At 38.0% G+C, this 22,980-nt stretch overlaps 3 protein-coding genes and 1 long non-coding RNA gene across 4 annotated transcripts; 2 read left to right on the top strand and 2 right to left on the bottom strand.

The window, feature by feature from the left end:
• Positions 1-1,976: 1,976 nt before the first annotated feature.
• LOC135769844 (adenosine receptor A1-like) lies at positions 1,977-6,370 on the bottom strand. Its single transcript, XM_065279370.2, has 2 exons — positions 6,026-6,370; positions 1,977-3,142 (listed from the first exon to the last, which is right to left on the bottom strand). The coding sequence occupies exons 1-2, from the start codon at positions 6,355-6,357 to the stop codon at positions 2,479-2,481; spliced, it is 996 nt and encodes a 331-aa protein (XP_065135442.2). The 5' UTR covers positions 6,358-6,370; the 3' UTR covers positions 1,977-2,478.
• Positions 6,371-7,914: 1,544 nt separating this feature from the next.
• LOC135769843 (adenosine receptor A1-like) lies at positions 7,915-11,231 on the top strand. The gene is made up of 2 exons (XM_065279369.2): positions 7,915-8,608; positions 10,161-11,231. Exons 1-2 carry the CDS (start codon positions 8,277-8,279, stop codon positions 10,744-10,746), a joined length of 918 nt encoding a protein of 305 aa, XP_065135441.2. The 5' UTR covers positions 7,915-8,276; the 3' UTR covers positions 10,747-11,231.
• Positions 11,232-17,043: 5,812 nt separating this feature from the next.
• Positions 17,044-22,035, top strand: LOC135769840 (adenosine receptor A1-like). Its single transcript, XM_065279368.2, has 2 exons — positions 17,044-17,399; positions 20,864-22,035. The coding sequence occupies exons 1-2, from the start codon at positions 17,068-17,070 to the stop codon at positions 21,447-21,449; spliced, it is 918 nt and encodes a 305-aa protein (XP_065135440.2). The 5' UTR covers positions 17,044-17,067; the 3' UTR covers positions 21,450-22,035.
• LOC135769842 (uncharacterized) lies at positions 18,282-18,951 on the bottom strand. Its single transcript, XR_010542520.2, has 2 exons — positions 18,753-18,951; positions 18,282-18,357 (listed from the first exon to the last, which is right to left on the bottom strand). It is a non-coding gene; the product is annotated as an uncharacterized lncRNA (long non-coding RNA).
• Positions 22,036-22,980: the final 945 nt, after the last annotated feature.

The following is a 22,980-nucleotide window of genomic DNA, read 5'->3' as shown; positions in this document are numbered from 1 at the left end:
GCCTGCGATTCTCATGCGTGTTTCATCAGTAAAGACAGTTCTGTGATTAGTATTAAATCTCCATCAGCTGCTTCAGATGGAGCGGCATTTATTACACAGAGCCGTAGTTCACAGAAAAGCTAGGCAAAATCAGTCGATTTTCCTCAGTTATGAACCCGATTTTACATAGCTTGTCTGTGAACTACGGCTCTGTATTAAATGCCACTCGCTGATGGCGATTTAATACTAATGACCAAACCGGCTTTACTGATAAAACACGCATGAGAATCGCAGGCGATTTTTTTGCACAGCCCTAAGTTGATCCAACTTAAAAACTTTTCACTTTTAACGATAGAATGGCACTTTACAGTAAACAGTATCTATAGCATAAACCAGTGGTGGCTGGTCAATAGTTGGCCCCTAAAGTTGACCAGAGAAGAAAGCTACTTTAATATGTAACAGAAATATTTTTTACGGAATTTTTGCACTTGTGCATTAATAAAACTTCATAAACATGGCAGTTTCTCTAATTCTATAGGCTTAAATAATGTTTTACTGTACTGCAGTTACACAAATCAGTCAGCAGGGCTCCTCCAAACACCACAGATCAACATCTAAAAGTCACTTGAGATATATATATAGAGAGAGAGAGAGAGAGAGAGAGAGAGAGAGAGAGAGAGAGAGAGAGAGAGAGAGAGAGAGAGAGAGAGAGAGAGAGAGAGAGAGAGAGAGGAAGGGAGGGAGGGAGGGAGAGAGAGAGAAAAAATGTATACCTTTTTATTTCTTAAGAAACTTTATTTAATATATTTTTTTAAAAACAGAAAGGTTCTTTAGATGTTAAAGGTTCTTTATGGAACCATTCTGCCAAATATGGTTCATCTATGCAGTGGTGCTTCTGTTTGCTAGCTTCTTTGAAAGCATCTTGAGTAAAATATCTATATTTAAATAAGCACATGCAAAAGACCTGAACCAAAAATGATTTGACCTGTTTTGCCGAATATGGAAGTTTGTTGCGCAAAACCCCCATTGCTGTATTTGGACGTTGGCAGCAGGAGTAGTAATATTACGCAGCAGCCAAAATAGTCCCCTTGGTAACTTTCAATAGCAGGGGACTATTTTTGGGTGCTGTGTAATATCACTGCGCCTGCTGCAGCCATGTTAAGGCAGCAAAGTCCTTGATTATTACGCCAGAATGAGAGTATAGTTCTTAGCCATATCTGCCTAGAAAAATCACAACTTTTAATTTTCTGTCGGTCTTAGTGCACAATGTATCTACAGAAGAGTCAAGTTTTAAATAGGAAAACTATCGGAACTCTTTGCTTATTTTTAGCTAGATGCTAATGGTTTATTCAATGGATTATGCTAAACTATGCTAAAAGTGGTAGCGCCAGACCTGGAGATTAGATTAGATTATGTTTAACTCTAATGGAGCTGGAAAATGAGCCTATTTTCAAAAAAGTGGAATGTCCCTTTAAATGTTCTTACTTTTAAGTGCACCTATTTCTTTGATAAAAACAAAGTTATTTTGTGTATTTGGTATAATACAATGTGTTTGCATGGTTGAATGGTTAAAAACACATTATTTACCACATACCGTACATTTGTGTTGCTCCAGATATACTGCTTTTCTCAAACACAAATTTTGAAGAAAAATAATGAGGGCACATGAATTTTTAAAAAACAATGAAGCTCAAAGATAAGTCATTTGAAATAAATACCACATTATTTCCTAAAAAAATTCAATTTCATTGTGACCTAAACAAAAATGTATTAGCTCAACAATTTTGAAAACTTTGTAAAATCTTTGACCACTAGGTGACGCAGGCCCTAAACTTCAAAGGTCACTTCAGGTCATGGTGTCAAGAAATATTTTTTCAGTATCTAAAGTATTCTGTATAAAATAAACCATACAGTATAAAAATATTTTAAGCATACAAAGTATAATTGAAATGTTTTATTTTAAAGTATATAAAATACATTTTAAATTGTGATTTACAAACATCAAATTTCAACTAAAATATAAATACAAAGTACAGATTTAATTATTTTAAAATACCAATCTTTAGATTAGCTAATCATTAGTCTGGCACTATATCAAAATTGAGCTAGATTAACTTATCAAAAATATCTACATAACAGTTTTTTCAGCAATGTGGTGCTTGAGGAATTTCCTAAATGTGTTTTTTAAAACTTAAGCATGTGTATTATGACAGATGTGTAGCAAGATGCTGTGATTAAAAAAATCAGCTCAGAATTTTAAGTTGTCTGTGTTAAATACACAAATCTGCAGTAAGCAGAAATATTATCAGGCTACGTTTGACAGTTTTTGCAAATCATCTTCTATTTGCAGACATACTCAGAAAACTACGATATTGCTTGAAATATCTCAGTATCAGAAATATAATGCTGTATACTGTATATCAATATACATTTACATTAATCATGTTAATGATGCATATTACTAGAGATTACATAACTGTCCCATGCTAAAGATCTTGGCTAACGGTCAAAACCATCTTGGGTGTTTTTCACCTTATACCTGATGTTAGTGTTGGAGCTGGTAGCGGTTTTATCCAAGTTTTGGCTGTTTTGTTCTGTGTTTTGCTTCCAGCTTATGAGCTTCATCAAGATGTTTTTATATGCAGTCTTAATCTTTGGGACCTTGAAAGCGTACACTATTGGGTTAACTGCAGAGTTGCCATGAGAAAGTAGAATACCTATGTAAAAGGCAAGAGGCGGCATGTATAGACTTGTATTGTAGGCCAACGTGTTCATTATGTGAATCGGGAACCAGCAAATAGCAAACAGAGCCAACACCAAAGCCAGCGAGCTGGCCAATTCACGTTCTTTCTGCAAAAAAGACCTGGACTCCACAGCTTGACCAATTCCTCTTCTCAATTGTTTAGATATCGTACAGAAGATATACAAATAGAGAGCGAACATGACCACAGTGGGTGGGAGGACGTAAACGAAAAAGAAGAAATTGACCATGTACGACAGTGGAATGACTGCAAGAAATTGGCACGTGAAGGTTGAGGTGCCGTTTGTCGTGGGGTCTTTGTTGTGCCATCCAAGCAGGGGAACGAAACCCAGAAAGGAAGCAGAAACCCAACAGATGGTGACAGCTGCCCACAGGTTTTGTTTTTTGATCGCTCCTCTGTACCTGAAAATAAGAGGAACTTTACTGCTGGCTTTATTAAACATCATAAGTCAATATCCTAACATTTATTGAAAAGGTTTTGTAAGCGAGTACATTTATTTATAGCTGTCCTTGTACTCTGTGTTCTGTCTCATCAATGAATCATGTCAATCAAAAAAGTTAATGAATGTTGTATTGCCATTTACCTTTGTACTACACACAATAGTAAGGAGGATGTAAGATTATTATTTCTTACTGTGAAACTTCGTCGCTGAGTGTCACCCATCTCTTTCAACGAGGTCAATAGGAGGCATTCCTAATTTTGGTTGTCCTAGTAACAACTATAAGCAAATATGTAACCATCCTCTCAGTAAATGTTAGACTAGTTCTCCTATACTACATTTCCCACAATCCTCTGCAGACTGCATCACCATTTTTCAGTGTACTTCATTACCCATAATTCCCAGCTGAGGTCTATAAATAGACCTCATCTGCTTTCTTTGTTCTTTTGTATTGGTCAGGTGTGGGCCTGAAGATTGGCACTCAACCATGCGTGTTTGAGTCTTTTCCATACGATATATTATGTAAGTTTTCTATTGTATTGTTTATTTGAATTCGATGGGCTGGCTGTATACTTGTCATTAGTAGGTTTATTGATATTATGTTTGATGTTGTATAACCTCCATCTTTATTATTATTTGTGATTCTTATTTCTTTATTGTATTGTTTGTAGTGACCAGAAAACCATCTTTACCATCCTGTGAATCCTAAGCATATCCTGTGAAACCTGTGTACTGTGCATCCAGTTTTAATGTTAACAAGAATAAATGAGAGCTAAGGATTGAGTTGTTCTTTGTTTAAACAAGACACCACCAAGTACTACATGTCTACTGAACCTTGGATACGTTTAACATCTATTAACCAACAAATGGTCCTTCGAGCCGGATGATAGTAATTTGATGGAAATGGATTACCATGTAAGACCCGCAGTTCGAAGCAGCCTAATAATGAGAAGGCCTCCTGCTCGTTTTGCGGACTGTATGCTACGAGAACGTGCTCCTCTTCCCTGTCCCTCACTAACACCAGTTGTAAGTGATCATCACCAAACACAAATGGAGAATCTGTGTTCATCATCTATGCAGGATGAACAGTCTTGAAATGATCTATGTGATATGGATGTTAAAGAAGAAATACTAGGACTGAAGGGTATTCTTGGCGAGATTATGTCTAAACTGTCACATTTAGTTGTTTCTTCTAAACATTCTTTTGATGATGATTATGATGATGACTATGCTTACAATGAGAATGATATTGATAATACCTTTGCTAATACAACTATTGTTCAAGAACTGTGCATGTATTATGAACAGAAATCTGCACGTGAATGTGATAATTTTTCAACCGCTCCTTTGCCTCTCCCATTGAGTAGGCCTAGTAGTTCTTTGCCTCTCCCTCCTTCCTCACTGCTACCTAGTCCACCTCAACCTACCAGTATAACCAATACCCTCAACCAAACCTCAACAGACTTTACAAAGAAGATTCAGGCATCTTCAAGATTTGCCTCTTCCAGAATTTGCCAATGTTCAAGCACTTATCCTTAGAGCAGATTATCTGCATCTGATAAATCCTGTTGACCAGGTGTATTTAGGACCTCCTAAATCCCCCACCGCAATTCCGACTAGGTTAGGTTAGGTACTTCATTGTCTAATTCTGATTCCTAACTTGGATGAGACACAGTGTCTCTTTACTATGACTAACCCTCTAGAAGACCTTTGCCATGATGTGGAGAAATTATGGCAAGTGGATATCCTCCCCTTTAAAAATGTCATTGCTAGATCCAAACAAGATCAAGCAGCTATGGATTTGTTGGCCTCCAAGACAAGAAGAGTCGATGTGGATGGAGTTAAAAAATATGCCACTCCTTTATTGCGTGCTGCTGTAAGGCCACAAGCTTTAACAAATGTAGTTATTTCTTCTCTCAGATGTATAGAGATGCATATTTTTTGCTACGCCTCGGAGAATGCATACGGCTCTGTAGCCTATTTGCGGATGGAAACTGATAAGAGTGTGGTACAAACTTCCTTTATAATGGCAAGGTAACAAGTCGCTACAAAAAGGCAAATATCCATTCCCCGCCTAGAACTTTGTGCTGCTCTAACAGGTGCCCAACTTTCAAAACTCTTGCACACTGAACTGACTCTTCCTTTAACGAATACTATCTTATGGACAGATTCGACAACTGTTTTATCTTGGCTGCATTCTTCCTGTTGTCGATATTAAGTTTTTGTAGCCAATAGTCATGGAAATCCTGGAACTCACTGATCTTTCCTCTTGGAGATATGTTCCATCTGGGCAGAATCCAGCAGATGACATTACTAGGGGTAGTACCCTTGTTGAGTTATCCAGCCCTGCTAGCCCTGACCCTGAACTTCGCAAACCACTCTTTTGTAGGTTAACTCAGTCAGAAGATCTTGTGCTTCCAGACCCAGGTCTTTTAAGTCATGGTCAAAATTTGAAGTCCGCAACAACTGAGCTCCTGCAACAACACAATCCAGACTCCTTTGATACCTTACTTTTAAAGCAAGCACAACAACAAAGTTTTCCCTCAGAGTACCAGTGCTTGAAGCAAGGTAAACCTGTTGAATCTCATAGTTGCCTCCTCACCCTTTCTCCAGAACTGAATGAAGAAAGTAGATCCAACTTTCACTTTTTACACCGCATTGTTGGGTCAAATATAAAAATTTTACCCAACAGCTGGGTTTGTCCTTTTTTGACCCAACTCTGGGTTGACATAATTTTTATGCATTGCAAATAATGCAATTTAATCCACAATATCGATACATTTTCTAGGTTGGTCTCATATGACATTTAAAAACTCAAAACTGTAACTTTAACAAATGAACTAACCTGAGGGGATTATAGATACGCAGGAATCGATCCACAGCGATAGCAAGCAGGGAATGTAAGGAGGCTTGGGTCAACACAATGACTACGCAGCTGATGAACAGACAAGTGTAAAACCTCGTCTGTACTCGTCCATCAATTAACACAGCCAGAGGTACGACCACAGCGCCCACCAGAAAATCAGCCACTGCCAGTGATACAACAAAGCAGAACGTAGTCTTATGAAGAGCCCGGCTTGACCAGACGGCCCAAATCACCAGCAGATTGCCAAGACAACATGCTATAGCGATCAAAACCTCCAAGACCGTATAGATCACCTTCTCACTGTTCGACATGATGAAACCGAAGGTAAGCAACACAAGAGGAACTCAGTGGCAGTGGTGGGTAGAATAGGAAGTTCTCTTTTGTAGACAGATGCTGAGTGCTCACGTGTGCATGTAACGTTAAAAATCTTGCAAGTTCAATGACTTACTTTTCAAAATATACAGTACAGAAGCAGGGGCAGAGCTCTTTTTTAAAAAATATACTGGGATAACATAGATCATCAGGTTTTCCACAAAGTGCAAATCATGCAGAAAATTGAATAGCAAATAGGTCACAGTTTTCTCCAATGCATTGATTGACACTTACTTCTTCTCACTGCAAAAATATCACGTTCAACATGCAGGCAAAGAAAACCAAATTTTTAGGTGCTACCAATCGACATTTAAAAAAATAGTTCATTAATTTAAATTTGAATACTGAAGCTCCTCACTTTTAAATAAAAGATGGTAAAACACAGGAAAACTCCTCATAATAATACAATTTTAAATGTAAATTGGATTATGCAGCATGGTTACTCAAACTAAAAATAGAAAACTATTACTAATATATAACTGAAAGCGTTGACTTATGTCCTCCTTTAGTGGTAACTGATGGCCGGATATCTCTTTTCATTTGAAGTTCACATGTACCTAAAATTGTCTTTGTGGGTGAGAAGTGTTAGGTACATTTACATTTTGTTGTTGAGATGCTTTTGTCACAAGCCACATACAAATGAGGTAACAATAGAAGCAAGTTTTATCAAGTTTAACAAAGTATACATAGCCAAGAATTTTTTTTATGACAGAGAATCTAATGATAGAAAAAGACATTCTTGAAGACTGCTACAGAGTCAACAGGTCTTGTCGTAATTGGCAGATCATTCCACAGATGTGTAACAGAAGGTGGTACGCAATAGAGATTTTTTTTCTGTTTTTGGGATGACACCGATGTCGTTCGGTGGCAGAGCGCAGGGATCTAGAGAGTACATATAGCCCCATTCAGACCACCAGTGACTTTCTCACTGTGTGTCGCCCGTCTCTTTCAATGAGGCATTTTTAACCTTTAAACCCTTAAATGCCCATACGGCCGCTAACGGTCACTTTCGCTTGTGTCGCCGCATGGTTATGCAGCATGGTTACTCAAACTAACAATACAAACTATACTACTATAAAGCCTGTTTACACACAATATTAAGATGCGTTTTGCATCGGATACAGCGTATTATTTCATTTTGCAAGCGTTTAAAAGGTGTGCAAGCTTATTGTGTACTTGTGATACGAATGACCATAACACATCCCAATACCAGGTATTAGCAGCCCCATAGATATAAAGTTTGACTTAAGCCCTTCAGTAGGAACTGATTACCCGATTTCTCTTTTCATGTGAAGTTCACGTCTATCTAAAATTGTCTTTGTGCATTTTTGTCTGCACTCTTATCTCTGTAAATGATGGCTGTTGATGTAAGATATAGTTTCATACATCATAGCCAGGATATATTTGCATTGATTTACATTTTCTGATCCCGCATCTTCTTCCCCTTCTTCTCACTGCAACAAATTCACAAAAAACATACAGACATGATGTTGTAATCCAAGTCATAGACATAGCAATGACAAGTTAGCAGACGTAAAATGTTTTATGTGCATTTCCACAAACAACGCTATCAACAAAAGGTCCAATTAAGACCGAAAGTAGCACAAAGTACTCTCAGTATGTTATGCATTTGCTTTGGCCTTAAGAAGAGATGTACAGACATTTTTTTTACTGAACATTGAAAACTCTAAATTCTGCTGGGTTATTTTTAACACATGTTAGGTGTCCCCCATGACGACGGCCCCGGAAATGATGTCCGAATATCTCTTAATTTGAACTCACACCTACTGTATTTCAAGTTGTCTTTGTGGGTGAGAAGTGTTATTTTTGTCTGCACTTTAATCTATAAGCTCTTGTAATGGCTGTTGATGGAAGATATATTTTCATAGGTATTGACGTTCTTATAGCTATAGGTTGTTGTCTGGGCAATCTGCTGGTGATATGGGCCGTGTGGAAGAGCGGAGCCCTAAATCAACCCACCTACTGTTTGATCGTATCACTGGCGATGGCTGATTTTTTGGTTGGATGTGTGGTTGTTCCGCTTTCTGTAGTCGAGGTGCTCAACATTGAAATGTCTTTTCATGCGTGTCTCTTCATAAGTTGTGTTCTCCTTGTACCGCTTCAAGCCTCAGTGCTCACCCTCCTAGCGATTGCTTTGGATCGATACCTAAGAGTTTGTATTCCCTTCAGGTAAGTTTTTACTTTAAGACTATGAAATACTCTTATTGTTTTAGGAACATTCCACCATTTAGTGTTAAAAAAACAGTTTTGACAAATTACAATATTCAAATGCACTGTAAAAAGTGAAGATTGTTGGAACAACTTTAAAAAAATCCTTCAATCAGTAACACTTAAAAAAATGTTCAACTTAAAATTTGACTAAAATTGAAGTTGAATAAAAAGTAAAAAGAAGTGTATAAGTTAAACAATTTTAACTTGTTTTTATAAGTTATGTCAAAACTTAAAATAATAGATGAATTGCAAAACCAAGTTGTTTTAACATGCGGCATTTTTTTACATTAAAGTAATTTTTTAAGTTGATCCAACTCACTTTATACAGTGTGGCACTGATTCAATAGAATGGCACTTTTACAGTATACAGTATCTATAACGTACACCAGTGGGGTCAATAGGGGCGCTGGGGCGCCGCCCCCCTAAAGTTGGCCAGAGAAGAAAGCTACTTTAAAATGTTACCAAAAAGTTAAGTGTATAATGCAAAATACAAAATAAAATCATTTAGTTGTACTCTTTCACTCTAAGTCATGTTATCGTTTATTTAAAAAAAATCAAAACTGAGTTGTTGTGTTTCTTGGGTGCCACCCAAATGTGTATGCATGTCAGTAAATGTGTTAAAAGCATGTAATTTGAGGCTCAGCTCTAATTGGCTTGATTAGATCCGCCTTGGGGCGCAGCAATGTCCTCCCACTTATTTTGTATCAAATCAATATTGTTTTTATGTCTTTGACCTCATGTGATTGGATCGTTCTTCGAGTCTCATAACTGCGTTGCATATTGCCATGTAACTGCTAGGGAAACTGATCAGTGGAAGCAAGTGAAATAATACTGTATTTTCCATGGCTTGGTCGACTTTGTTGTAACATACTGGTGTGTGATTAGCCAACTTTACTGTGTGTATGTGTGTGCGTGTGTGTTTGCGTGCGTGTGTCACATCGCGTTAAGGGCCGTGTATACCTTTTATCCGCGTTCCGGCTCGTGCGTGCACGCATCCCTGCAGTTTTCCAAGTATACTCACTGCGACTACGTGTGGATGGCCGCGTTCGACACGTACGCAATACAAATGATTTCTTATTTAAATTGTTACTCCATCAGGGCAGCACTGATTCACGACATTTACAGTACATTAAAAAAATTAGGATAAATAAAGAAAAGTTTATAACAAACAAAGGACAGGAATCAAACATTATGGTGACAAAAATGCTCCACGGCTTCCTGTTCTTGGAAGAAGTGAAGATAAAAGAAGATAAAGCGACGGTGTGTGTGCAAACTATGTCTATTGCCTTTGTATATCTGGGTGTGCTGGCGTACACAAGATGGTTTCATATACACAGTGTCATGAGTTAAATTCAATAAGTTTGTTTGCGCCCCCCAAATTTTTTTTGGCACCAGCCGCCACTGCCGTACACAGTATTTAATACACAAATGCACTAAATGTACTACAGTTACTTAAAGCATTAATGTTAGGAAAACTATTTCAATGATTTTGTTGTTTTTTTGCTGGCAGGTATAAGTCTACAGTAACTAAAAGACGCTCTTGGGTTCTCGCTGCTGTGTGCTGGATGTTGGCGTGTCTGCTCGGCTTCTTACCAATGTATGGATGGTACAATCGTGACCCTTTGAAACACAACCCCACCTTAAACTGTGAATTTACAGCCGTCATTTCCCTCTCATACATGGTCAACTTTATTTTCTTTGGTATCTTTATGCCTCTGTTGGCCATCATGGTTGCTTTGTATTGTTACATCTTTTTTAAAGTTAGATGGCTGAAGGGAAAGACGGGTATTGCTGAATCGGGTGAGTATAACCATAAGGAACACAAACTGGCCGGCTCACTGGTTTTAGTTTTGGCTCTGTTTGTTGCATGCTGGCTTCCGTTACACACCATGCACGCTATTAATTTCTATAATTTCCCGAGTATACAAGTGCCTTCTGATGTCAAGTATTTAAGTGTTATAGTATCTCATGTTAACTCAGTGGTCAATCCTATTGTATACGCCCTGAGGATACCTAAGATTAAGGCGGAGTTCATGAAGATTTGGAGAAGCCTGATTGGCCCACAGCAGCAGACTCCAGTGACATTGGAGTTATAAAGTTACAGTGAAAGTCAATCAGGTTTAGTGGTGTCAATTCAACTGATTGTGTTCTTAGTGCAGAATTTAAAGGGCACATTTTATGCAAAATTTACTTTTACAAGGTGTTTGGACATAAATGTGTGTTGGCAGTGTGTAAATGCAACAAGCCTACAATGAAAAAAATCCACTTCTTTTTTATCCCCATTAATGTTCTCCCAAAAATGTACATTCTGTTGCTATTAACAAACCAATGTCATTTTAAATATGTTGGAATTATTTTTATCTATAAGTTTTTTTTATCTACAGTAATACGATTTTCAGGCTATTTTGCACTTTGCCCGAAATCAAACATCTTTTGTTTTTTGTAGTTTTTTTAATGAGGAATTAACATGAAGCAGTACATTTTAAAGTAATTGTAATTAATTTAAATCATGTTATGTCAAATAGAAGGTTTTCAATATTTTACTGCATTTTGGCACTTGTGCACTAATAAAACTTTACAAACATGCTGGTTTCTCTAATACTATAATAATGTTTACTATAATAATGTTTACTGTACTGCAGTTGCACAAATCTGTCAGCAGGGCTCCTCCAAACACCACAGATCAACATCTAAAAGTCAATGCTGAACACTTGTAGCCAAAGGTAAATAAACTACAATCTTAAAAATAAAAGTGCTTAAAAGATTCTTCACAGCGATGTCTTCAATAGAAGAAGCACTTCTTTTATATCTTTATATAACCTAAAGAAACGTTATTTAATACAGAAATGTTCTTTAGATGTTAAAGGTTCTTTTTGGAACCATTCATGAGTAAATCATCTATATTTAAAGCTGCCGTCGGCAACTCTGGAGGATTGAGCAGTTTCCAAATGTTTACAATTTCATGTCCCTCGCCCACTACCACCAAGCAACCTCCCTTCGAGCTCGTCCTTGTCAGCGCGTGTGCACCAGTATTATTGTGAACGCATACTAAGATTACTTAGATTGCTTACATAACACTCTGAAATACAATCAGTGGTTGATAAAGCACAATTACCTGTCGAGAAGAAATGTGGCAAGCTCGGCATCCAGCTTAAACCCTTGAAAATCTCGTTGATTTCTCCACCTTTCAAATGCTGGTCCAATATTGATCCTAGTTTTATTACGGGCACGGTCGCTTTCTATTTTTGTTTCCTTGGTTGTTCTTCTAGCTCTGGTTGTTAACAGAGGAATCGTAAGTTGGCATCTTCCATATAAAACATTGTAGGGTTGCGTAGACGGCGGTGGCTGCGTGGGTTGCGCGGACGGCTGTGGCTGCGCTGGCGGCTGCTCTGGCGGCTGTGGGTGCGCTGGCGGCTGTGAAGCCAAAGACCCTCTCCTCCTCTTTTTCTTTGGCTGTGGTGCAGAGAGTGCAAGAGGAAGGACAGGTATAAGTGTGGGTGAGACAGGTGTGAGCGAGCCCCCTGGGGTCGGAAGAGGCGGGAACCTAACTCCCCAGCCTTATCGATCCCATGATGGGACCCCTCGGAACAGGAGGCAAAGGGGCTGGGTCAGCGGCTTTGACTGAGACCCTGGGCTCAGGTCGATTCATCAAAAAATTGACCATGTCCGGAAAGCCCAGGGGTCTCAGCAACCTCATCTCGCTGAGGTTGAGGGGTTCGTCGAGGCAGCCATTGAACACAGTCTTTAATTCTGCCTCGTTAAAACCGGAACCCCCACTGCCTCGAGGAATTCAAAAGCAAACGTCTTGATGTCGGCCCTCTTCTGGCAGGGACCGTACAATAAATGGGCCTGGGTGGCTCGCTTGGTGGACTGGGAAAATTCCATTCCAGTCCGCTGGGTTCAGCTTTGATGGGTTCGTACTGTCAGGATTTTGGCAGGAATATTAACCCAAACGCAGACACGTATACAGAAAACAGGAATTTATTAAATAACAGAAACAAAAAACCCACGAGGGGGCAAATGAACAGAACAAACGCTAATAAACACAGAACTACAATAACTAAACATATAAACAAAACACTAAACTTTAACTAGAACATACTACACTTAACTTGAACTGGAACACACATGAACCAACATAGTAACACAGACGAACCCGTACTGAACAACAAACACAAGTATGTCCTCCTTCAGTAGTAACGGATGGCCGGATATCTCTTTTCATTTGAAGTTCACATGTACTTAAAATTGTCTTTGTGGGTGAGAAGTGTATGGTACATTTACATTTTGTTGTTGAGATGCTTTTGTCCGAAGCCACATTAAAATGAGGTAACTATAGAAGCAAGTCTTATCAAGTTAAGACAAGTTAAGCAACACACACATCTCTGCTACAAATGAACATTTGAAGTTTGTTTCTAGTACTTACCATTCTTGGACAATTACACTAAACGTGACAGAAGTGCAAACGTTACAACTTACCCCATAGGTGAGTGTCACAGGGTGACTATGATAGGGCGGAACGAAAAGCGGCGGAGATTGGTTCCGCCCGAAGATGGTTTCCGCCGGACCTTGTTTTCCAAGCACCATCAATTCCTGGTCTCTGTGGCAACACAATCGGGGCTCTACAAGCAACAGGTAAGACGAGTTAATGCGGCAATTTTGTGATTGGAGGATGTGTCGAAGATGAGACCTATAAATAGAGTGGCAGAAACACCAGAGAGGAGCGTTGATTTCGGGGCGAGCTCCGCTCCGCCAAGAGAGCGGTTGACTTGGGGCAGAAGCATTTCCGCCTATGGCGGTCGAATCCGGGGCGAGCTCCTTTCCACCTAGGGCAAACTAAACCACACACTCCGAGGGAAAAGCCTGACGGCTCCGTTGATCCGGGGATCGCTAAGCGAGCGGAAAGAGTGCGGGGCTGAAGAAGGCGAGAGAGAGGAGTGGGTGTCGGTTGTTAAAGGAGCACCACGGAATAAGTGCTTTTCTCTGGTCTGTTGTATTGTGCGTGTTTGGACGAACCGATCCGGTGTGGAATAAGCGGAGGCCTGGCTGCAGTCCTAATAGGAATGAACAAGAGGTTGTAATCGACTGGGTGAAGGAAGTATCAACGATACGAGTCACTGGGCTGAGTATATGAGAAGTGTTATTGTTAAAATACGGATGTGTTTTCCTGTGTGGGTGCCTTTGGACCAGTAACATTGAGGATTACTCACCAGAGCTAGCGTCGAAGACGATCGGCAGCGGCGGTTAAACTACAAAAGGAACAAAGACCAGCAGAGTGTCAACAGCGATGTGTGAGTAATAGTTTCCGTCTGTACTATGAAGTATTGAGAAGAGGGTATATTACCTAACGTGTGTTGTGAGTTCAACGAACAGTTTGCGGCCCCACCATGGAGAGAAGCGTGGGTGAGCCGGGGAGTAATACTGGAAGTCTATATAGAGAGCCAACGCTGTGAAGCATTGACATCGCACGTGAGTAACGCTGTACATTGTACTGTGCAGAGTGGAAGAGGGTATATTACCTAACGTGTGTTGTGAGTTCAATGAACAGTTGCGGCCCCACCGTGGAGAGAAGCGTGGGTAAGCTGAGGAGTACAACTCAACTAGGAGTAAACGCAGGAGGCCCGACATCCATAATTAGGTGCTTTTTCCCTCCACTGAGAACACCGTCTAACCAGCCACACGACGAACCTGGGCCGAGTTTGGCTAAGTCCTTAGTCACTTAAAGTGTGTGGAGTGTCGTGGGTGAGTCTTTGTCTTCATTGTGTGTGTGTAAACCCAAAGCTTGCAGTGTAGTGCTGTGCTTATGTTGACAGAAGCCACTCCGAGTTCAGAGGAATCGTGAGGAAATTACCGCAAAGAATCTAAGGAGCAAGAGGGAAAAGTTCCAGTCACCTGGGTAATACTGGCCTTTGCCACAACAGAGGGCCCAGAGCCTCCTAAGCGCCCCCCCCCCCCTTGCTATGAAGATCCGAGGACTGGAGAGAAGATTTAATTCCCCCTAGTGAACTTTTAATATTTAATTAATAAAAGTTGTTAAATTTTAATCTTCTGTCTGTCTGGTCATTGGGGTGTTTTGGGACCTCTTTGGGGTGGAACTAGGAGGAGCGTGACCCGCGACAGGGGCGGTCCGCTTCTCCGACCTGTGACATGAGGTTAGTTGTAACAGGCGGGGGTTAGTTGTAACACTTGCTAAAAATTAAGTTTGCAGGCAAATATTTCCATACTATTTTGTCTATATACTTGAATTCATCCAGCCCTTTTCTAACAATACTTCAATTATAAATGGATACAAATGTCTAAATTTGTGAGAAAAGCAGCACAATTATGACAAAACTTTTTTTATATGTGACCCAGTCTTTAATTTCAAAAATCACATTCTGAGATAATGAGCATCAAAGTCTGATTTTAGCCATTCATTTCATTATGATTTTAATCTTTAACGTTATCTTATTCAATCAATACTAAAGATATTATGAACATAAAAAAATTAAGGATTTTTTTGATACGACAGGCACATTTATTTTGTTGGCAGCCAGCAATCATTCATATGTAGGCTATTTAAAACAATGGCAAGAATTACGCTAACGTTAGCTGTTTTCATATCGTAAGTGCTGAGGGGTTAGTTGTAACACAGTTTTACAATTAACCCCACTGGGTTAAAATATTTTCAAGCCCACCAAAAGGTTGCTAAGACCTGCGGACATATTTCAAAACGATGCTATGTTTTAGTCAACAAGACACTGATTAATATGACATAGCATTGGATTTGGTATCTTACACATCCAATTTAGAACCCGAAAAAAACATTTGATGAAAAATGTGCCACTTACATACTGGAAAAACAAAACGCTCAACCTTGTGCAACAATGTAAACAAGTCTGTGTTACAACTAACCCTGCATTTTAAAGAACGTGCACCCCTACCATCCACTCCAGTAACTGACGGGAGAAGGATGAAGTGAACTCCACTGCTTGCTCCCATTGGTGGTCTCTCCCGAAATTCATAAAGTTAAACTTTTCTTAAAGCGTAACTAAACCCATGGTCAGAGCCTGACTCCACCCACTGGCAATATTTGAAAAATGGGCAGATCCCAACGGAGATAGAGGGGACGAACTAAGCTCGTATCAAGTGTGTGGTAAGATCGTAACAAGGGCATGGTGAGCTTGAACCTGCTTACGTCACGAGGCATTTTTCAGGACCCAACATCCAATAGGAAAATTCAACTGCAGTAGCCACCGTTCAACCTGAAGAGGGCAGCACTCAGACGTTTTTACACCATATATTGTAGTATTGAAACACTTTATATCCAAATGTCAAAAAAGTTACTAAAATCAATGAACAGCGCTAATAAAGCCCCATTCTTACATATCATTAACTAAAAAAAGTTGGTTTAGAGTTTAGTTTCTCTTTAACTTTCTCACAGTGCTGGACATGCCCATACGGTCGCCAACGGTCACTTTCGCTTGTGAAAAAGCACACAAATAATTTTAAAATACCAATTAAGATTTGAGTACTAAAGCTTGTGTCCTCACTTTCAAGTAAAAGATGGTAGAACAAAAAAAAACCCTCATAATAAAATTTATAAAGATATATAAAATGAATTAGGCAGCATGGTTACTCAAACTAACAATAGAAAACTATACTAATATAAAGCCTGTTTACACACGGTATAAAGATTCATTTTGGTCAATCGGATCACAAGTGGACGACGCTAAATACAGCGTATTATTTCATTTTGCAAGCGTTTGAAAGATGTGCAATCCAAATGACCATAACGCATCTTAATACCAGGTATTAGCAGCCCCATAGATATAAAGTTTGACTTAAGCCCTTCAGTAGGAACTGATTACCAGATATCTCTTTTCATGTGAAGTTCACATCTATCTAAAATTGTCTTTGTGGTGAGAAGTGTTATTTTTGTCTGCGCACTTATGTCTATAAATGATGGCTGTTGATGTAAGATATAGTTTTAATACGTCATAGCCGGGATATTGCATTGACTGACACATTCTGATCCCGCCTCCTCTTTCCCTTCTTCTCACTGCAAAAATATCACACTCAACATCCATTATTATTACAGACGTAAAATGTTTTATGTGCATTTCCACAAACAACGCTATCAACAAAAGGTCCAATTATGACCAAAAGTAGCGCAAAGTACTCTCAGAAACATGTTATTCATTTGCTTTGGCCTTAAGAAGAGATGTACAGACATTTTTTTTTAACTGAACATTGAAAACTCTAAATTCTGCTGGGTTATTTTTAACACATGTTGAGTGCCCCCCATGACACGTGCCCAGGAACTGATGACAGGATATCTCTATTAATTTGAACTCACACGTACTATATCTGAAGTTGTCTTTGTGGGTGAGAAGTGTTATTTTTGTCTGCACTTTAATCTATAAGCACTTATTATAATGGCTGTTGATGGAAGATATATTTTCATAGGTTTTGACGTTCTTATAGCTATAGGTTGTTGTCTGGGCAATCTGCTGGTGATCTGGGCCGTGTGGAAGAGCGGAGCCCTAAATCAACCCACCTTCTGTTTGATCGTATCACTGGCGATGGCTGATTTTTTGGTTGGATGTGTGGTTGTTCCGCTTGCTGTAGTCGAGGCGCTCAACATTGAAATGTCTTTCCATGCGTGTCTCTTCATAAGTTGTGTTCTCATTGTACCGCTTCAAGCCTCAGTGCTCACCCTCCTGGCTATTGCTTTGGATCGATACCTGAGAGTTTGTATTCCCTTCAGGTGAGTTTTTACTTTACTCTTATTGTTTTAGGACCATTCCATGGAACATGAATAAACTAGTTGCCTGAGATTGATTAATACCATTTTGAAAAGTAAAATATGCTTTATTAGATTCAGTGTTGAAAAAGCTAAAACAATTACCTTCAGTTATGACAAATTACAATATTCAAATGCATGTAAAAAGTAAAAAGTTGGAACAACTCAAAAATTACTTCAACTGGTAAATTAAAATTAAAAATGAATTTTTTTTCAACTTAACATTTGACAAAAATTTACGTAAAAAAAACTAAAAAGAAATGTAGGTGTTACCAATTGAACATTGTAAAAAATACAGCATTTAACAAATTAAGTTAAACAATTTCAACTTAAAATATTAGATGGAATTGAATTGCAAAACCAAGTTGTTTAACATGCTGCATTTTTATTACAGTAAAGTAATTTTTTTAAGTTGATCCAACTTTTCACTTTTTACGAAAGGGGGCGCTGGAGAGCCGCCCCCCTAAAGTTGGCCAGAGAAGAAATCTACTTTAATATGTAATAAAAAGTTAAATATATAATACAAATTATTAAGTATGGTGGCACAAAACAAAACATGACAATTTTTTTGTACATATCACTTCTGACCCCTCTTGCTCAAACTTTTGTCAATATTACTGCACCCGAGGTCTAAGTGCTGCAAACTAAGAGCTCTTCCGCCATACAATATAGTTCTCATTTTTAATCCGCTTAAAAAATTCGCAACGTTTTATTTTGTGCCACCATACTTACTCGTGTAACAGTCTTTAAATAGGGGTAGCAAACCTCACAACATTTCAATAACAGCTGATTGAGGCGGCCAAATATGAACCAGATTCCAGTTAGAGAATCAGGAGAGGAGGAAAGTCTTTAGAATGAGACATTTATTGATGGTCCAACATCTGTGTATGCTGCTCATATTAATGCAATGAAATGTAATGGTCTACAAAGAAAAAACAAAGAACATAATTACAAATAATAGCCATTCTCAGATTAATATTACCTAACAAATTATAAACTATAACACCAAATGGTATTATAAGTAGAAATATATAAACACAAATATATATAACAGAAATGTTCCTGAGACAATATGCTCAACAATACCATAAAAGGACACGTAATGGGTGCTTATATTAATAATTAAATAACTAAACATGTTTGTGACCGTTACATGTAGCGCTAGCATTACAATAATGAATTAGCATAAACATCGCGGCAAAATTGCGGCCGCTAATAACCGATTATACTGAACACCGCGATCAATATAAACATTATAATTAACATAATCTTGAATATAATATAACATGTAGTAGTATACAACTCTCTTCAACTTACTTGTATTATATGTACACATTACAGAACATTAACAGCAGCATATACAAAAGCCGTTTCTCAATATGCGTTCTTGTCTGTACTTGCGTTCTTGTGGACTTGTGAAACGTCATCAGTCGCGGTCCAAGTACTGTTCCAATTCAAAGTTCGCATCAAGCCCAAGTTCACATAAAATCCCCGGATGTGTTCTTGATCCGCCCATTTTATCGAGGATGCATAGAGACAGAGCGCCGATATGCAAATTTGAAAACCACGCCCACCGGGGGGGAAAACAATCCAACCGTCTCCATTGACTTTGTATTGCGAGAGGCTGCCTCCTTGTCATTTCTGGCTTATAACAAAAAACAGAATAATGCCTAAAAGCTGCTGTGTGACAATATGTACAGCTAACAAGCCAAAGAACCCAGAAATAAGTTTTTATAAGCTGTCGAGCCGTAAAACCCTGTCTTTAAGGAGAATAAAGTGGATCGCCGACTACGTTTCCCCCTATTGGACGCAGTTCTACTAATAGGAGTACTATGAAAAGTTGCCTGTTTCCACTTTTGTTTCTTTAAACGCTCGTTTTATGAGGTCGACAGCTTAAAAAAAACTTATTTCTGGGTTATTTGGCTTTTTAGCTGTACACCTTGTCACACAGCAGCTTTTATGTATTATTCTGTTTTTAATTTTAATCTGTAAATATGTTTTTATAAGCTGTCGACCCCAAAAACGAGCGTTTAAAGACACAAAAATGGAAACAGGCAACTTTTCATAGTAATACTATTAGTAGAACTGCGTCCAATAGGGGGAAACGTAGTCGGCGATCCACTTTATTCTCCTTAAAGACAGGGTTTTACGGCTCGACAGCTTATAAAAACTTATTTCTGGGTTCTTTGGCTTGTTAGCTGTAGATATTGTCACACAGCAGTTTTTAGGCATTATTCTGTTTTTTGTTATAAGCCAGAAATGACAAGGAGGCAGCCTCTCGCAATACAAAGTCAATGGAGACGGTTGGATTGTTTTCCCCCCCGGTGGGCGTGGTTTTCAGGTTATGACGCGCGGCGCTCTGTCTCTATAAGAGGAGACTTGTGTGGACTTATGACAGCGAAGTTTCCCAGAATGCATTTCGCGTCAGGAGTTCGTTCTTCCGAGTCTGAACTTGCAAGTTCGAACTACGAAGGACACAAGTCCGATTTCGGCGTACTTGGTTTTGAGAAACGGCTAAAGATTGACAGACGTCTTTACCGGTGTGCAACACTGAAAAACGTTCCCTCTAGGAAACATCTAAAGAACATTAGTTCCCAGTTAGTACATAGACTTTCTGACATAGGGGAAACATGGAAGTGTTTGGTGGCTTCTAAATTCATCCCTGTTTGGATCCTAAGGAATGAATGGGGCTAGGCTAAATGCTAACACATTCATGACGCGCTGTAGAAAGATTAGGTGCATGCACTGAATAAAGATAGGTATGTATTAATTTGTCTAATTTAAGGTAAGAAGTGAACATAGTAAAATATTGAAAAACTGTGGTGTTTTCCTTTGAACATTTAAAGTGATGTGATGCACGGTTTCTGTTCATCTATTCTCTTCACAAATAAATAAACACATTTGAACTTGTATGCTTGTCTTGTAAGTTCATGATAAGAAATTAACATGTAAACAAAAACAATTATTATCATTAAAACATAAAAAATGAAGGATAAAATTGACTATGACAGGTTTTTTTTTAAAGTGATAAAGTATAACGCAACCTTTGGTGTGTGTATGTTTGAATGATTACCTTGATTAGTTCATTACTAAAAATAAAAAATAAACACATTAAACTCAAATTCACAGTAAATTTCATGCTTTAACATTTGACTTTTAACAGTTACACTTTAAGTATTTTAGCTAAGCAGTAATGATATTCATCACCTGATAAATTACTATTTACAGTCCTGCATTACTACAGAAAAAGTTTGATTTTAAAATTTGTTTGCGCCCCCCCCAAAATTTTTTTTTGCACCAGCCCCCACTGCCGTACAAAATATTTTCATGTACCTTATGCGTGTAATACACAAATGTACTAAATATACTACAGTTACTGAAAGTGTAAATGTTAGGAAAACTATTCAGATGTTTTTTTTTGCTGGCAGGTATAAGTCTACAGTAACTAAAAGACGCTCTTGGGTTCTCGCTGCTGTGTGCTGGATGTTGGCGTGTCTGCTCGGCTTCTTACCAATGTATGGATGGTACAATCATGACACTTTGAAACACAACTCCACCCTAAAGTGTGAATTTACAGCCGTCATTTCCCTTTCATACATGGTCAACTTTATTTTCTTTGGTATCTTTATTCCTCTGTTGGCCATCATGGTTGCTCTGTATTGTTACATCTTTTTTAAAGTTAGATGGCTGAAGGGAAAGACGGGTATTGCTGAATCTGGTGCGTATAACCGTAAGGAACACAAACTGGCCGGATCACTGGTTTTAGTTTTGGCTCTGTGTGTTGCATGCTGGCTTCCGTTACACACCATGCACGTTATTGATTTCTATAATTTCCCTAGTATACAAGTGCCTTCTGATGTCATTTATTTTGGTGTCATAGTATCTCATGTTAACTCAGTGGTCAATCCTGTTGTATATGCCCTGAGGATACCTAAGATTAAGGAGGAGTTCAGGAAGATTTGGAGAAGCCTGATTGGCCCACAGCAGCAGACTACAGAGTCATTGGAGATATAAAGTTACAGTGAAAGTCAATCAGGTTCAGGTCTCATCAGATATGCTGTTTTGATCTCTTGTTGTTAATGTGATGTCACACTGATAAAGGCCTGCCCACAGCCACTGACTGGTTAATATTCACCAAAAGCTTTTCTAAATGTGTTTGCTAGCACACTGTAGCGCTAATGTGGCTAAATATATTATTGTCTCAGACTGTATTCACAGGAATCAGATCTGTTTTTAACCAAAATCACTCACTGTCTCTTTTTGTACGGGAATGAAAAGCAATAGCTCATTTGTATTTAAAGGTACACACATGAAAACAGCACGTTTTGGCTTCCAACCAAACAGGGACATTTTGGACATTTTGATCTGTGGGGTACTTCTTGTCTTCAAATCTCTTGTTAGTTTTATGTTCGTGTTAAGTCTGTCTGGGCTGTATTCATATGTAATGATTATTGCTGTTAATGTTGTAAGGCTCCTATAAATAAAATGTATAATAATAATAATAATTCTCCCAAAAATGTACATTCTGTTACTATTTACAAACCAATTTGTCATTTTAAATATGTTAAACTAATATTTTATCTATCAGAAGTTCTCTCAAGTTTTTTTTTTCTATCTACAGTAATAAGATTTTTGGTCTATTTTGCACTTTGCCCGAAATCAAAATTGGCATTTTTGGCTAAAATTATCTTACTTTTTTTTCAAAAATCTCTAGTTTTTTTTTTTAATGAAACAACATGAAGCAGTATATTTAAAAGTACTTGTAATTAATTGAAAATCATGTAATGTCAAATAGAAAGTTTTCAATATTTTACTGCATTCTGGCACTTGTGCATTAATAAAACTTTACAAATATGCCAGTTACTCTAATACTATTATAAAATCTGACTTTAATAATGTTTTACTGTACTGCAGTTACACAAATCTGTCAGCAGGGCTTCTCCAAACACCACAGATCAACATCTAAAAGTCATTGTTTGAAGAGCTAAATGTGAATAAACTACAATCTTAAAAATAAAAATGCTTAAAAGCTTTTCACAGCAATGACATTAAAAATATTTTATACTTTTTATAATCTAAAGAAACTTTATTTAATATCTTTTCTGAACGCTTCTTCAGACGTTAAAGGTTCTTCATGGAACCATACAGCCAAAAATGGTTCATCTATGGCATGGCATCATTATCATTATTTTTTATTACATAGTATCATTATTTTTAAGAGTGTATTTGTTAGTGCATCGACTGATATACAGTACCAACACTGCCAAAAATGATTTAAAACAAGCAAAAAAATCTGCCAATGGGGTAAGCAAATTGTTCTTGAATTTAGTGTTTAAGAAAAAAATTCAGGATTTCTTTTGGCCCATTGTCAGATTTTTTTGCGTGTTTTATGCATAAAATCACTTAAATTTGATATTTTTGGTCTAAAAACTAGACTTATTTTCTTGGATTGTTTTGCTCATCAAGAAAAAGCAGCTTAATTTAAGAATGTTGAGATATTTTTACTGAAAACAACACAAAAAATAAGATTTTTTTTCTTAAAAAT

This window comes from Paramisgurnus dabryanus, chromosome 7 (assembly GCF_030506205.2).
Source record: "Paramisgurnus dabryanus chromosome 7, PD_genome_1.1, whole genome shotgun sequence".
In the NCBI taxonomy this organism is placed as follows: domain Eukaryota; kingdom Metazoa; phylum Chordata; class Actinopteri; order Cypriniformes; family Cobitidae; genus Paramisgurnus; species Paramisgurnus dabryanus.
Note: the sequence above shows the minus strand (reverse complement) of the source record. Positions and strands in the feature narration are given on the sequence as shown.

Bases quoted from the DNA above. Each gene is read 5' to 3' on its own strand.
- LOC135769843 (XM_065279369.2), top strand. From the start codon at position 8,277: ATGGCTGTTGATGGAAGATATATTTTCATAGGTATTGACGTTCTTATA. The intron at 8,609-10,160 runs GTAAGTTTTTAC...TTTTGCTGGCAG, and splicing joins AGAGTTTGTATTCCCTTCAG to GTATAAGTCTACAGTAACTA.
- LOC135769844 (XM_065279370.2), bottom strand. From the start codon at position 6,357: ATGTCGAACAGTGAGAAGGTGATCTATACGGTCTTGGAGGTTTTGATC. The intron at 3,143-6,025 runs GTTAGTTCATTT...TCTTATTTTCAG, and splicing joins CGTATCTATAATCCCCTCAG to GTACAGAGGAGCGATCAAAA.
- LOC135769840 (XM_065279368.2), top strand. From the start codon at position 17,068: ATGGCTGTTGATGGAAGATATATTTTCATAGGTTTTGACGTTCTTATA. The intron at 17,400-20,863 runs GTGAGTTTTTAC...TTTTGCTGGCAG, and splicing joins AGAGTTTGTATTCCCTTCAG to GTATAAGTCTACAGTAACTA.